This window comes from Camellia sinensis, chromosome 10 (assembly GCF_055761805.1).
Source record: "Camellia sinensis isolate YWXY chromosome 10, ASM5576180v1, whole genome shotgun sequence".
NCBI lineage: Eukaryota > Viridiplantae > Streptophyta > Magnoliopsida > Ericales > Theaceae > Camellia > Camellia sinensis.
Genome location: NC_138970.1, coordinates 124161502 through 124177122, shown reverse-complemented (window position 1 = coordinate 124177122; position 15621 = coordinate 124161502). Strand labels below are relative to the sequence as shown.

Below are 15621 nucleotides of genomic sequence, written 5' to 3'. Positions count from 1 at the left end.
TTATTTGGTTTCTGTCATTTAGTTGATGTATGACAACTTCTTGCTCTTTATTTTAAAATCAATGTCACTTAATATATGTTTGTACTGTTTTTTGTTAAGCTTAAAACTTTATGTTTTGAGGAACAATGTCAACAAAGATAGCTTGAAACCTAGCTGCATGTAGAGAAGTAGTGTTCTGTTGATATGATGAGGTGCGAAATCCATGCCAATATATCTATTGAGTTATCTCACTAAAAAGGCTCTTTGGCTTGTGAAGCGTTTTGCATCTTTTATATTGACTGCTTGATGGGTACTTCATTGCAACAGTTGAAGCACCTGAGACAAAACAGGAAAACATAACGCTGGGCATTTGGCGTTGCCCCATTTGTACATTTGATAATGAAGAGGGTATGTCTGCATGTGATATTTGCGGGGTTCTTCGTAATCCTTTGGGTAATGCTTGCAGCAATGGAAATAAGAACACAGGTAGGAGTTATCTTGTTACTTTTCTATCACTATTTTGATTTATAGTTTCTTAAATTTGGTGAGGTTAGCTGCTTCATGGATTGCCCCTTCTCTATATTTTATGTGACGGGCACTCTTCTCTTTGCATTTTCCACCGTGTCAGTTACATCACATTAATACATGTGTTAGTCATGTTTCATTTCCCACCCACTTTTTTAATACAGGCAGCTCACATCTATTTTAGGCGTGGACTCCTTAGTTGCATGATGCATCCTTGTAATATAGGTTTCGTCTCATGTACATGGGCCCTTTATAGAGTAGATCTTTTTCATGCAGTTGATGGCATGCGCAAAGATTCTGGAGCATCCATAATGGCCAGGTCTCTTTTTGCATCATTGCCGCGCCTGATACCTAACAAGCCTGAAACTTTTCAGCTACGGAATGACAATTTTTTGATGGAAGAGTGCAATAGCTTCTGTAAGCTTGGCAATATCCAAGGACATTCTAATGAATTGCATAGGGCTTTTAGCTTACGAAAACATATAGGTCTGCACATATTCTGACACAGGATGCTGATATGTAGAGATAAAATATCAATGTGCTTATATTAAAGAACGTTTCATGACCTAGAAGTACATAATTTCTCTATTTTATCTAGTCTTTTTCTGTAATCATTTTCTAACCTTACCTCTGTTGATGATACAGGGCCTTTCAAGTTTGATGTACCATCTCCAGATGATTTGGTATCAAAAGGATTGCGTTCGTCCAAAGTGGGTTCAAAAGGTATATCATTTTAATGTTTTAATCTTGAGTTTGTGGCTGGCTTCTTACTTAGACGGAACTATCTCAGCTTCTGAGTAATGTATATAGTGTTTCTCAATTTGTTTAGCACAGCCCTTGGCCCCAACCTCCTTTTTCCATCTTTTTCATCCTGCCAAGTACTGTAGAATCTAGAGGTTTAAAAGTATTAGGGGTGATGAATTTATTCCCCCTACACTTTTTATGGAAAGGCATCAAATGGAGAGAGGTGGAATCTCCATGAAATTATGGGGCCCCAGCCTCTACAATTCACCATAGTGAGATTAATGTTTGTTGTCCCCTGGGGATGTGCCTGGTGGTTATACAGCAATGGGTCAAGCACTCTCATGATGATTGTTGAGTGGGCATTTTACTTGGTTAGCAGTGAGTGGACCAGTGACATTGTTGCATAGCTTTTGGATGAAGGCTTTTGAGCAGTCGCTAAATGCTCAACGAACTCTAATTACAATGATATGGAATTAGAGAGAACTCAGGCACTTTCACAATTGTTGTGCACGTGTCAAACACCAACACCTTGTGGACACTGTTGACACACATCTGATACCTTGTGGAAATGTCCATGCATCAAAATTAAATTACTTTGCTTTGAAAACTTTGCTAACACATCTCAAACTCCAAACAATCTTAAATGTTCAATATTATTTTCCTTTTCTGAAAATTAGATAGTTCACACGTTGTAATGACAAGCCAAGCATCCAATTAATGCTTGAATATAGGTAGGAACACAATTGTTAAACCAAAATTATAGTAAGAATGCAATAGTAATATACATAATAATTGAAATGAACTTTTTGAGCTGCACCTTCCACTTCATAAAATTCTTAATATAGAAATTTAGAATAAATTACGTTGCGTCCTTGCTATATTTGTGTCTTAGTTTTGGGATTTCCTATGCCAGTGTGTCCCATGTCATAATGTGTCTGTCTTCTATATCCATATCGTAAGATCTCTCTCCCTTTGTGTTTGTACCGCTTACTTAGAGAAAGTTTAATGAAGCAAGACACACATTTTCTCATTTTGACCTAGAAGTCAGATAACATCCAGAGTATAGCATTTGGTGTTTTAATGCTATAATTATATATTTGACTATTTCCCAAATGGCCAGATAAAAATTTGGCATGTGGCCAGCTTGAAGTAGGAAATCTATGTTATTTGGTTCTTCATCCCATTTTCTTTTGTTGATTTATTTGACTTTGCAGTGAAGAAGATAATGAAAGCAGTCAGAGTTTAGTGCCTTAAGAATTGAAGAGATGTGATAAAACATTTCAATTGTTATTTCTTGATTCATGAGTTTTGTGGAGGCCACATTTGGTCTTTAGTGGTTAGCAAGTTATTTTTTCTCTGTTTTTTTTTCCTCTGCTGCGTGTCCGTGCTCCTTGTAAGTTTACTCTCAATAAGTTATGAGGAAGAGAAGATGGCCCCTGTTCCTTAATTTCGATTTGTGAATTTTATTGTCATTATTTTTTTAGAATTTTGTGCCTTAAACAACATTAAGGAATTGTGATGGCATGGAATGGGTCACTGGGAAGCCGATGTAGGAAAGTTGAAAAAACTTACTTAATGATGCCTATAATTAGGTTTTGTGATGAATTTGAAGTCTAGGAAAGCTTCTAAGTGTTTTGAAAGGTAGAAGAAGGCTTATAGGGTTTCTAGACCCAAAAAGGGTGAGCTTTGACTTGAATTTCAAAGGAGTAGGTTGTTGGATTTTCAGCCTGTGATGCCTCTTCCTCCAACAACTCTATATCTGTCCATGCCTGTTCCGGCCCTATAATTGCCACAGAAGTGCACTGAGCAAGATTCAAGGCACCAAATCCTCATTGCCTGTGTCTGAGCACTCCACAGTACATAGCTCCACCAACCCCCACCTGCACCCCCTGAATAGTCAGCACAAGCACCCTTCCCTAGGACTGTACTCACCGGCAGCTAACTCCTATCTCCTTCCACATCCCTCTAGCTACCTCAGTTTCCAAACCTCAAAGCCTCCCACCTTCACCCATAGCTCCAACAAATGACACATTCCTACCATCTCTTCTTGCTTATGCCTATCCCCAATATCAGTATGTTCAGCAACAACCCTACCCCCAAGGCATAGGAGGAAGTACTCCACAAGTCGCACAATCCCCCTCCTTTCCTCGATGATCTCCATTTGTTCGTGTCATTAGCTCCCCCCCTGATAGTGTTGAGCTGAAGAGGCCTCCAAGAAGAGAACTTACCACCTTGTGCCTTAGGCCCTCCTCCCCCATCTTCTTTTTGTGTCAACATCGAAGGGACATCAAAATGAAGCTGTCTTTCATAGTTGGAGGATTCTCTAGCCTCAAAACTGGTAGGCCTCCCACTACCAAAACCTAATGGTACCTTATAAAATCTTTCTAGCTATGTTTTAACTCGTGAAATACATGAAAGAGACTCAAATTAACCCTAAACAAATTAATAACCATTCAAAGTGGGCTCTATGTGAACTTCCAAAAATTGTCTTCTCCTAGCCCTCCCCCTCCTTAGTTTTTAATTTTTTTTTGAACACATGAACTTGTGATGTCAGGTGCTTCATAAACTTTTATTTGTCTATGCTCATCAGCATTGATTACTTTAGTCTTACATGATTTCTATTGTATTGTTGGTGGTTGTAGCCTGTAGGAATTGGGGTTTGTTATTCACCCAAAAAAAAAAAAAAAAAAAATGGGGTTTGCCTATAGGGATGGGGGTAAAAAATGACCCAGCCTTGGAGGGGTTCCTCGTCATAGAAAAAACTGTATTCTAATTCTATTCAATTGTGGTGATTTTGATGTATGCTTTCCTTCTTGTAAGCATGTTTCAGTTTGTGGTATTTTGTGTTTTCTTTATCCTCTTTCGGGGTCTCCCCATGCTTGGGTTGGTTTTTTTCGTTGTTATATTCCTCATTTAGAGTTTAACATCCTTGTATTACAATCCTACCTTAATGTTGCAGCCAACGTCAACAAATTATCTTCTTCGGATGTCCCTTCAAGTGTCACAGAGAAGAAAATTGCAGTTGAATTGCGATCAGATGCTAAAAGCTTTGATACCTCTTCAGCATTTATATCAGATAACAGACATGGTAGCATAGGGGAGGATACTCATTCTCTGTCGAATGAGGTTCAGTCACAAAGTCTTTCAAGTAGTCTGAATACTGTCAAATCTGGATCCTCAAAGAATGTCAGTGCTAGAAGAGCTGTGTCACATGCTCAATATAAACCTGAGAAATGGATGCTACCTGACCATGCAGAAGATAGATTGACACAACTGAATCTTGCCATTGTAAGTCAACCATCTAACATTGGTCATCCACAAGTTACATTGTTTGTCTTCATGCAGTTAACTCTTTTATAATTATTTATTTATTTATTTATTTATTTTTAGCATGTTTGAAATATCATATGTTTTAATTTATCATCTTAGGTCGGCCATGTTGATTCTGGAAAATCAACACTGTCGGGAAAGCTGCTGTACCTTTCGGGCCGAATATCCCAAAAGGAAATGCACAAATATGAAAAGGAGGCTAACCTACAAGTAACTTCACTACATTTCTGTTTATGTGAGCTTTTGTGTTGTTAAAGCTTGGTTGGTTGGATTTATGAGTTCTTTGTCAATCTATCAGGGAAAGGGCTCCTTTGCTTTTGCATGGGCTTTAGATGAGAGTGCTGAAGAAAGGGAGAGGGGAATAACAATGACAGTGGCAGTTGCCTATTTTGACTCCAAAAGGTATCACGTTGTGCTGCTTGACTCTCCAGGCCATAAAGACTTTGTGCCAAACATGATATCTGGGGCAACACAAGCGGATGCTGCAATTCTTGTTATAGATGCCTCGATCGGTTCATTTGAAGCAGGCATGGACAGCACTGGGGGGCAAACAAGGGAGCATGCACAACTCATTAGAAGTTTTGGTGCTGATCAAGTTATTGTTGCAATTAACAAAATGGATGTTGTGGAATACTCCAAGGAACGTTTTGATACAATTAAACTGCAACTTGGAACATTTCTCCGCTCATGTGGTTTCAAGGATTCTACTCTGTCATGGGTCCCTTTGAGTGCTATTGAAAACCAAAATTTGATGGAGGCTGCTTCTGATGCACGATTGGTGTCCTGGTTAGTTATACTGCATTCATCATTTTTAAGTCCTCACAGTTCTGTTGGAGAATTTCATCCTTTGTTTATGATAAATTTCTATCCAAATGGGAAGTTGCTATTGCTGTTCAAATAGTAATATGAATCAAAACACACAAGGATTCCAAAAATTTTCTGTAGTTTGGTGCATAAACAAGTTTGGATTCAGATGCATAGCTGTTTTGAGCTTGATCTAGCAGATTTTCTTGAGCTTGTTGAGACTTGAACACTTCAGGGTTTAGACTGTTGATTGTTCTTGGTTGCTAGAAAATTTTATGATGGCAGCTTGCAGCTGATAATGATGATGATAATACGTTCAGACGCATAGTTGTCAGTAGGGGTGTGCAGGGTGCGGGTCAGTGCAGTTTAGGGGTAAAATAGAAACCACACGACGGGTGGTGGATTGACAAAATTGACATTAGAAATTGCTGTTTTGTTTATCAAAAACCGACGGTTCAGTTGGCAAATAATAGTGGTTTTGACTTGGCGGTTGAGGTGGATTGGCTATTTATTTAAAAAAAAAAAAAAAAAACATAATTCAAATTACAAAACGTGAACCAAAGATTAAAAAAAAAAACATAATTTTTAAATTAACTAAAATAGATATCCATTCATCTAACACATTGAGAAACTAGTAAACTAAAAATCCGACAATCCAAACAAATTATACAATAACAATCTAACAAGGCAAAAAATAACTTCCAACATATAATTCTAAAAATAGTTCTTAAAAGTTAATCTAACCATCAAACTCCACAAACAAAGTTAATATAACAACAACATCCAACATAGTTTTGAAAAATAGTTCTCAAAAGTTTAAATGATCATCAAATTTCACAATAGCTTCAAAATCCTTCACAATAGCTTCAATCAAACTCCAAAACTTCATTAATTTGTACACATTAGCAAAGAAAATGTAAATAAATGCCACCCAATTAGTACACATTAATGTGTGTTTGCGAGGGGAAAGATTGGGTACACACCTGATCTTTGACATAGTGCACAAAGTGGTTGCCCCGTGACTTGAACTCATAACCTCAATGTTGTTAGGCCAAAGAAAATATAAATAATTAACAAAAAACACTAACACAACAAAATAATATTTAAGAATAAGAATTAAGAACTTCAAAACCAAACTAACTTGGAGACAAATTAGTCCTCAACAATAGTTACTTCTTGTGTAGTAGATGATGTAAAAAATTTTAAAAAATAAAAAAATATTTGTAATGTTATTCAAAATTACATAAAAGTTAAAATCAATATTGAATAATTAATTTAAAATAAATATAAATATGAAAAGCTACCTGACTCTATTTCTTCATATTTTTCAACATCATCCATACATTCTCTAAGGTTGATTAGAATTGATGAAGACCATAATCAATTTTGTCTACAAATTAGAGCCTTCACCATCTTTTGAGTCTAAGAACTCTTAAATGGATCAAGTACACGTCTACTGGTACTAAAGGCTGACTCCGAGGTAGGGATGACAATTTGAAACCGGCCCGACGGGGATCCGACCCCCCTACCCCGAATGGGACGGTTTTTCCCCGAAAAAAATTCCCCACGGGCCGGGGATGGTATTAAAAAATAAACCCCCGATCATTTTTGGGCCGGGGACGGGGATAGATTTTCCCACCCCGGCCCTGGCCCCGGCCCCGGCCCCGGCCCGACTACTCCCCGTATATATCCCCGAATATATACCGCATATATATGTGTTTAGGTTATTTAGGACTCATTTCACTCCTCTCTCCCACTCACACTCTCTCATCTCTAGGCCTCTCTCTCCTTCTCTCTGCTGCGAATCTGCGATGCTCAAGGCGATGGCATGGCGTCGGCGTCGGCATCGGCGTCGGCGTCGGCCGCTCTTCCTCTCTCCCTCACGGCGTCACTCCTCCCTCTCTTCTCTCGGCCTCTCTCTCTCTCTCTTTGCTGCGATGCTCACGGCGATGGCGTTGGCTGCTCCTCCTCTCTCCCTCACGGCGTCACTCCTCGCTCACGGGGTGTGTTGTTGATCAGATCTGGGTGTGTTGTTGAATCTGAGTTTGTTGAATCTGTTATTAAATCAGATCTGTTATTAATCTGTTATTAAATCAGATCTGTTATTAAATCAGTTTGTTGAATCAGATCTGTTGATGAATTTGTTGAATCTGTTATTAAATCTGAGGGTTGTTCTGTTGAATTTGTTGAATTTTTGTTGATCTGTTGTTGAATTTTTTGAATTTATGTTATTAAATCACTCCTCAATTTGTTGAATTTTTGTTGAATCTGTTGTTAAATCCATTGTTGTTCTGTGTTGTTGAATCTATTGTTGAATTTGTTATTGAAGCTCTTTTTTTTTTTTTTTTTGGCCGGGGACTCTTCGGGGTCGGGGAAACCCGATCCCCGTTAGGGGGCGGGGGCGGGGGTGGTGACAGGTTCCCCGTCGGGGATCGGGGTCGGAGATGGGGGAAATTTCACCGTCGGGGATCGGGGACGGGGAGGGCGATCCCCGGCTCTGCCCCGCCCCGCCCCGTTGCCATTCCTACTCGGAGGCCACTGTAGAAACTAGAACGCCAACATATCTCTTGCTATTAGAGAGAGAACCTTATATTTATTAGCATTAACCTTCCACCAATTCAAAATATCAAAGTTTGGAGCTCTCGGGTCCACACAATCATCAATATACTTTTCCAACTCTGACTTGCTCTTCACACTTTTTTCTGCCTCCAAATGGCTAATATATTGAGAGGTAAAGAGTGTCATGGGATCTTTCTCTTCATCAATTTCCATCACTTCAGGAGCTTTACTTGCATTTGAAGGTCAACATTAGCAACATTGTCTTTTTTAACATAATGCTCAAATAAGCGCTCCAATGTTTCCTTCACCCTCTTTACTATCTTTTCTTCCTTGTCATTTTCATACATTTTATTGAATGAAAACTTAAGATATGTCAACTTGTTGCGAGGGTCTAGCACAACGGCAATATATAATAAGAAATCGATATTATCAAGATTCTCCTAATATTAGTCGTATTTCAATTTCATGCTATCAGCTATTTTACTCAATAATGCATCTCCACTTCTACTCAATTGAATTAATTTAGATTGCATCGATACAAGTTGATGAAAAAAAGCATTAGATGTCACATAAAATGGCCTGAAAGTTGTAAAGTCACATTATAACAAAGTCTTAAAACTTCACAATGACTCTAGCTACATCGCAATCATCCTCTTTAGGATATGAAATGAATCTTTTTCCTTTCCCTTTGCCTCTTCCACCATCATTCTCATTTGCGTTCTCATTTTCATCATCATTCTCCACGAAAAATAACTTGAATTGTGGGTCATCCTCTTCTAAACACTCAAAAGCTTTTTGGAATTTCTCGGCTACCTCCAACATCAAATAGGTGAAATTCCATCTTGTGGGAACATCAAGGCATAGCAAACTTTTAGAAGGAATCTTTTGATGCTCCACACAATTTTTAAAAGTTCGTAGCTAGGAGGAGATGATTTAACATATTTCACAGCTTTTCGAACATTGGCAATTGAGTGATTTTGTTCTTTTAAACCATCACAAACAATTAAATTGACAATGTGTGCACAATATCTCATATGCAAAATCTCATTTGCCAATATAGTGGAATCTCAATCTTTGGTTCTTCTATTCAAAAATGCGATATGCGATAGCACCATCACTAGAACTTGCATTATCAACTGTAATAGTGAAGATCTTATCAATCCTCCAATCTTCTAAGCATTTCTCTAATTGTTTGCCAATTGTCTCACCCTTATGATAAGGACTTATACAAAAACTAAGAATTCTTTTGTGCAAGTTCCAATCATTATCAATTCAATGGCCAGCAACACACATAATTCAAATTTTGAATTGATGTCCAAGTGTTAGTGGTTAGGCATACTCGTTGCTTCCTAAGAACTTTATTCAATTTTTGCTTTTCATCAAGAAATAATTTCATACAATCACGAGCAATAGTTGTGCGACAAGGGACAGTAAACATAGGTTGCATAACTCGACAAAATTTTCTAAACCCTTACCTTCTCCACATGCCTAAAATGTAATTCATCAATTATAATAATCTCTGTTAGTGCTTGCCTACAATTTTTTTTCATCATATCCCACTGCTTTGAGAGATCCAATCCTTGAACCATCATGTTTCGTCCCCTCTCCTTTTTTCTTTTTTCAACAAAAGGGAGTCTTTTGTTTTTTGTCCACTCTCTTAATAGGATATTTCATACATTGATATCTAAGGTGGTTCCACATTATTAGTCCCATCTTGTTTTCCACGAGCACCATAATCCTTGCACAATAATTACAACCAGCCCTAGGTTTTTTAGGATCACAATCATCAAGCAAGGTGAAGTGTTCCCAAATCACAGATGTCTTTTTATCTAAATTAAGAGTAGGGCATGGACGAGTTTTACCAGAATTTTTTGCAGGCATTGTGGTAGTGGCAGACCTAGCAACTGTAGTTGATTATGTGGTTGGGACTTGGACTGGTGCAGGAGTGTTTTCACCACCATCAAAGCAATCATCACCTGTAATTCCCTTGTCCATGATCTATTACAAAATACAAATTTACAATGATGATAAGTAAAAATATTTCAAAGGAAAAAATAAAAAGAAGGCACCTAAGTGTTAAGTCACACTTTCATGAAACAAGATATAACAAACAAGAATAAATAAAAACACAGGGTTGTTCTCATGTTACAACCGAAATTGTTTGAAAGAGTTTAGTTAAGAACATACCATAGAAGAAAAAGGTTTCAGATTCCTCAATGGCAAGAAGAGATGTAATTCTCAGCATGTTCAATTCTCTGTAAGTCTACCTATTCTAGGTGCCAAAGGGAAGCACCAATCAGTATCAACTTGATGCAAATATCAGCACGTAGAAAAAAAAAAAGAAAAAAAGAATGAAAGAATAAATAGATAAATAAAAGTTCCTAGCTGATTGATCTAGGTAGGAAGATTAAGTTCAAAACACTCACACACAGGCATGAATAAATGATGCATCTTGTAATATTAACAATGAAATTTATTCAACATGGAATCCCACCTCATAAAACAATTCATTATACAAGACACCAAAAAATGATTAGTCAAAAAAAATGTCATTGCCTATAATAATAATGGTGTTACAGAACATTATATAATCATTACAATTTATTAACAGCTTCAACAATCAAGATATTCAATGACTTTTGAAAATATATCTCCTCACCTTTCAAATATTCAAGTTAAACAAAATTTTCACGGCATCTATCATTGGATTGATCCCACATATAATATAAACTTGACAAAGTAACTCTGACAAAATATCAATTCATTGACTTTTGTAGAAGGCACTGCATTGTCTAAACTCGAACCTTTTTTTATAGAATGTTCATAACTAAACTCTTTCAAACAATTCTCATTGCTTGTCTGACTGAGCAAATAGATGTCTGAAACACACATGAAAGGAACAAGAAATGCAAATACAAGCTGGACAAGCATGGATTTGAATCTTGACATTTATTTTAGTTAAAAAAACAGAATATTACACATGCTTTTATGAAGGGAAAAAAAGAGAAGATTTTATTCCCTTCAGTATTTTAGTAAGAAAGAAATTTTCATAATTAAAAAAAAGAAATGCAGGAAAATAAGAAATGCAGAAATTTTGGTTACAAGATTGAAAACTTAGATTTGAATATACCTCTTGAAAACCCATTACAAAACTCAGATTTGAACAAGATTGAAAGCCCATTACAAAGCATTCCAATACAAGGGAAAATATATATCCTCTTTCCAGTCCAAGAAAACACAGAAACACCAAATCAAGAAGCAAAAGGTCCAAATCTAGAGACCCATTTCGTAAGAAAACACTACAAAGATACCCAAAACAGAGAATAAGATAAAAAGACGGCAGAAAAGAGCAAAGAGAAATCATGTACCAAATCGACAAGCGGAGAAGATGCGGTGGCGACTGGCAAGGCTACCAGCGGCGACAGCGATGGTGATGGCAATGGCGACGATGATGGCAATTGGCGTGGTGGAGGAGCAAGAGGTGAGACAAATGTTGTTTACCATCTATTGAATACGACGAGATGTTAGGAGTGTTATGGTTTAATTGAGAATTGATTGTGAGTGCGAGAGTATGGAAACGTGGTTTGGAACTTGTGTACGCATATATATGTAATAGCGGTTTTGGTGATATTGTGCACAGCCCTAGTTGTCGGTATATTAGGATCCCGTGTGTGCTAGAAAACTAGCTAACATTGTGCTTTGATCTCCAACATACCTAATGGTCAGTGATAATAGATGAAATCACTCATTTATTGTCCTGAATGATCAGCAGTATGGACTTTGGCTCTTGGATTTCGCTGTTTATTAGTTGCTTAAAGTATTAGATGGAATACAGTGAATGACTACTTCCTACGATTCAGACTTTTGTGTGCAGAATAGCTTCCACTGTCTTTATTGTGTTTTATTCAAGGTGGAAATACTTGGTCTTGGCATATTTGCATATGATCATGATGCTTATTGTTCATGCAGGCAAGTGTTTTTTTGTGCCTCAGAGATAGGAAAGAGAAGAAAAAATCTGGAGATAGTTATGAAGAATGCGCTGTATCAATTTACTTTTCACATATTATATCTTTTAATTTTATTTCTTTCTATTCTCTCCACCTTCATGTATATTCTGTTTTTCTTGGTCTAATTATTTACATGAGAAAATAAGCTATTTGTGCTTGTTCATATTTTCTCTTATGCTCTCTAAAGTTAATAAGACAGTTTGGTTTTATGCTATTGTGGTAATATGAAGAAAATAGAATTAGTAGGTACTATATAAACTACTATATTTTTGACAGGGAAAGGTTTGACTTTATAAGGTGACATTGATAGCTTGTAGGAAGTTTATGTTTTTACAAAATTTGTTGTAGGAAATTCAAGTAGCTCTCTCTCTCTCATTTATTTTTTATTTTTATTCTCTTGCCTTAATTCTTATTTTTTGGGGGCTATATAATGGAGGCTGAAACCTGACTGAAATGTTTCAATTGCAGGTACAAGGGACCCCCTCTGTTGGATGCAGTAGATTCCCTCAAACCACCTGCTAGAGATTATTCAAAGCCTCTATTAATGCCCATATGTGATGTTATCAAATTGCAGACACAAGGGCAGGTGTCTGCATGTGGGAAGTTGGAGGCTGGAGCACTTCGAAGTGGATCTGAGGTACATAATCCTCTTGTTGGTTTAGGTTGTTGACTAATCAATTTAATTGGCTTGTTAGTCATTTTCTTGTTCCACTTTTTGAAATGGTGTGAGGTGGGATGTTACACCATCCAATACCCTTCTACGAAAGCAGTTTGAATGAACTTTGCTTCTTTTGTATTTGTGAATATGATGATTGGTTTTAATGGTTAGTGATTGATCTTTCCCAAGATGAGCTATATTGGAAGGGAAAAAAGATCTGAAAAAGTTAAAGCAGCAGCCTGGCAAAGGTTTGTAGCGAACTGGTCGGTCTACAAACCAGTTTAGCGGTTAGATAAAAATAACATGCAAACCAGCCAGTCCATTGATGTGTATCGCACTGAACCAGTTCCGCCATTATAATATCTCTAAAATTTGAACTATTGTATATTGACTATGAAGCATAGATACAGGTATGAGATACGGATGCGATACGATATAGATACAGATACAGTGATACAACAAAACCTAAAAAAGTTGGATACGGGTACAGCTTGGACACGTTTGTTAAAAGAAATTATAATTTTTAGTACGGTATTATACATAAACTCAAAGAATGGTGGTCAATCATTCTATCGAAATTAAGTATTAATTAAGAGCTAGTAGCCATTTTGTTTTATTTTATTTTATTTTATTTTTTCCTCTTAGTAAAAATTTCATTTAAATATAGAGCCTAAACTATTTATATTGCTATTGTGCTCGTCTTTTTCACACTTAAGTGAAATATACAAACATATTGTAGGCAAAATTTTCATTCTTGTTTAATTGTTGAAATCTGATTTTAGTATATTATATTTTTAATTTATTCTTACTTTCTATAAAGTATGGACATGGATACGGTACACGTGCACATTAAGGATAAGTCATTAAAAAGTAGAGTACTATTGTGATCTCACTATTTTCTTCTTCTTCAAGTAATCAAAGTATTAAAAAATTATTGTTGTATATTTATCCTAACAATTACACTCTAATGGTACGCGAAAATTATTACAAACTCAATTTCACAATAGTTTAGATATGTGACTTGGTGGAGTATCCAAAAAATAACCGATACTTCTCAAAATTAAAGAAAATTAATTTCAAATATCGGATACGCTTAAGAAGTATCCGATATGTATCTGCGAGCATCCGAGGAGTATTGGCATCCGATACGGGTACGATATGAATATGACTCCCTTGTCATAGTACTTTTTCTTACTAATGTGGTTAATTTTTGCTCACTACATGAAATAGACCTCGAATGTTAATTTCCCAATGTGGGATTGTAGACTTGCCTAATAAACTATTTAGTTTAGAACGAAAACTAACATTATTTTAAAAATAGTAATTTCTTAGCAATTCGTAAATTTATTCATTTAAAATTGATATATTTCATGGCAAGATTAAAATAGTGAAAACACGTGTACTATTGAGTTTTAGAATGGTTGCTGATGATTTTTAAAATTCATGACCGCATCACCCAATTCTCGATACGTATCAATATTGTTACACCGTGACTGTTACTGCTACATGTCTCGATACTGTGATTTAAAACGATGCCATGGAACCAATTAATCATATGTCATTACTAAGGACAAGTTTATGCTTCTCTTGAGTAGCTAAGTCCTTCCACTATAACAATAGTTGTCCACTGATATGTGTCATAGGTTCTAGTTATGCCATCAGGGAAGATGGGCACAGTGCGTTCCTTGGAACGTGACTCTGAGGCTTGTGCCATTGCAAGAGCTGGAGACAACGTGGCAGTTTGTTTGCTTGGCATTGACGGAAGTAGTGTGATGGCTGGGGGTGTGCTGTGTCACCCTGTTTTTCCAGTTGCAGTTGCAAAGAATTTGGAACTGAAGATTCTCATACTGGATGTTGCAACCCCTATTTTAATCGGGTGTCAGGTAATGAATGTCTCATCCATGGATGACATTTATCTTTGTTGGTATTTGTAAGTTTGTTTTGTATGAAGGGTTCTTATTATTTGTTGTGGAAACGAGCAGTTAGAATTTCACATACACCATGCGAAGGAGGCTGCTAGAGTGGTAAAGATATTGTTATTGCTTGATCCAAAGACTGGGAAGGTGGTTAAGAAGGCACCGCGACGTCTATTAGCGAAGCAGAGTGCAGTAGTTGAGGTTTGTTATTCTAGTTATTATTTTTGCAGGTTAATAAAAGACTTTGGTTGATATAATGGGTTGTCATGTTATTCTGATATTTCAGGTGGCTCTTGAAGAAGCGGTTTGTGTAGAAGAGTTCTCATCATGTAGGGCTCTTGGGAGGGTGTTCCTCAGAGCATCAGGAAGAACTGTTGCCGTTGGTGTTGTAACTCGAGTAATAGAGGACCTGCAGCAGCAGCAGGAGGAATAGTTAGTTCTTTTTTCTGTACATGAGATTTTCTACTTCCTTCGTCACGTAATAGTTTACTTTGGCATGAGAGATTTTCAGGGCCAGTGTTGTTTTGCAACTTCAACACAACCATTGAATCCACAAGGCAAAAATACATGCTCTGTGAAGAGCTGGTTCTACTCAAAAGTGCGGTTCGGCTTCTACTTCTGCTTCTTAAAAATGTAAGTTCTGTATTAACAATGGGAGGAATTTCTTGGGTAGGTTATGACATGATTGTAGGTTACAGATGAGTGTCAGTACTTGCACTCGTGGAACTGGCTAGCTCTCAGAGGCTACGTGCAAATTAATTTTGTTTATTTATTTATATTGCAGCGGCGGGGTAGGTAAAGAAGTTTAAATTTACCCCCTCTCGGTTTGGATGGATTTTCAAATGAAGGAATTTGAGATTGAATTTTGTAAAAATATAGGAAATTAGGTGATTAAGCTTTATTAGGTGGATTGAGAAACAAAAAGGGCAAAGATAAATTAGAGATAGTAGAAGGCATTTGTGTTAGCACCTTTACACTTTTACAGTAGGTTCCTTTCACTTTTAATTGTGACAATCTATCTCTTATATTTTAAGTCAAGTTGCAATATCATCTCTCTATTCATCTACCATTAATAAGCTTGGGAGACCTTGTGATATTG

The 15621-nt window shown here is 36.8% G+C and overlaps 1 protein-coding gene across 11 annotated transcripts in view; it reads left to right on the top strand.

Annotated features, from left to right (window-relative positions):
- Nucleotides 1-15396, top strand: part of LOC114267610 (Translation elongation factor EF1A/initiation factor IF2gamma family protein) — a 32188-nt gene extending 16792 nt beyond the window's left edge. For 4 of the 11 annotated variants that reach the window (XM_028208666.2, XM_082892229.1, XM_028208671.2 and 1 more), the window contains 10 exons: nt 307-465; nt 781-990; nt 1150-1227; nt 4208-4536; nt 4678-4788; nt 4877-5364; nt 12417-12585; nt 14250-14489; nt 14589-14723; nt 14809-15396. In XM_028208666.2, coding sequence (XP_028064467.2) covers nt 307-465; nt 781-990; nt 1150-1227; nt 4208-4536; nt 4678-4788; nt 4877-5364; nt 12417-12585; nt 14250-14489; nt 14589-14723; nt 14809-14955 — 2066 coding nt within the window. In that variant the 3' untranslated portion in view covers nt 14956-15396. Of the gene's footprint in view, nt 1-99; nt 192-306; nt 466-780; nt 991-1149; nt 1228-4207; nt 4537-4677; nt 4789-4876; nt 5365-12416; nt 12586-14249; nt 14490-14588; nt 14724-14808 lie in introns of all 11 variants that reach the window. The other 7 variants (XM_028208672.2, XM_082892232.1, XM_082892235.1 and 4 more) reach the window with 4 other exon arrangements.
- The last annotated feature ends 225 nt before the right edge of the window (nt 15397-15621 follow it).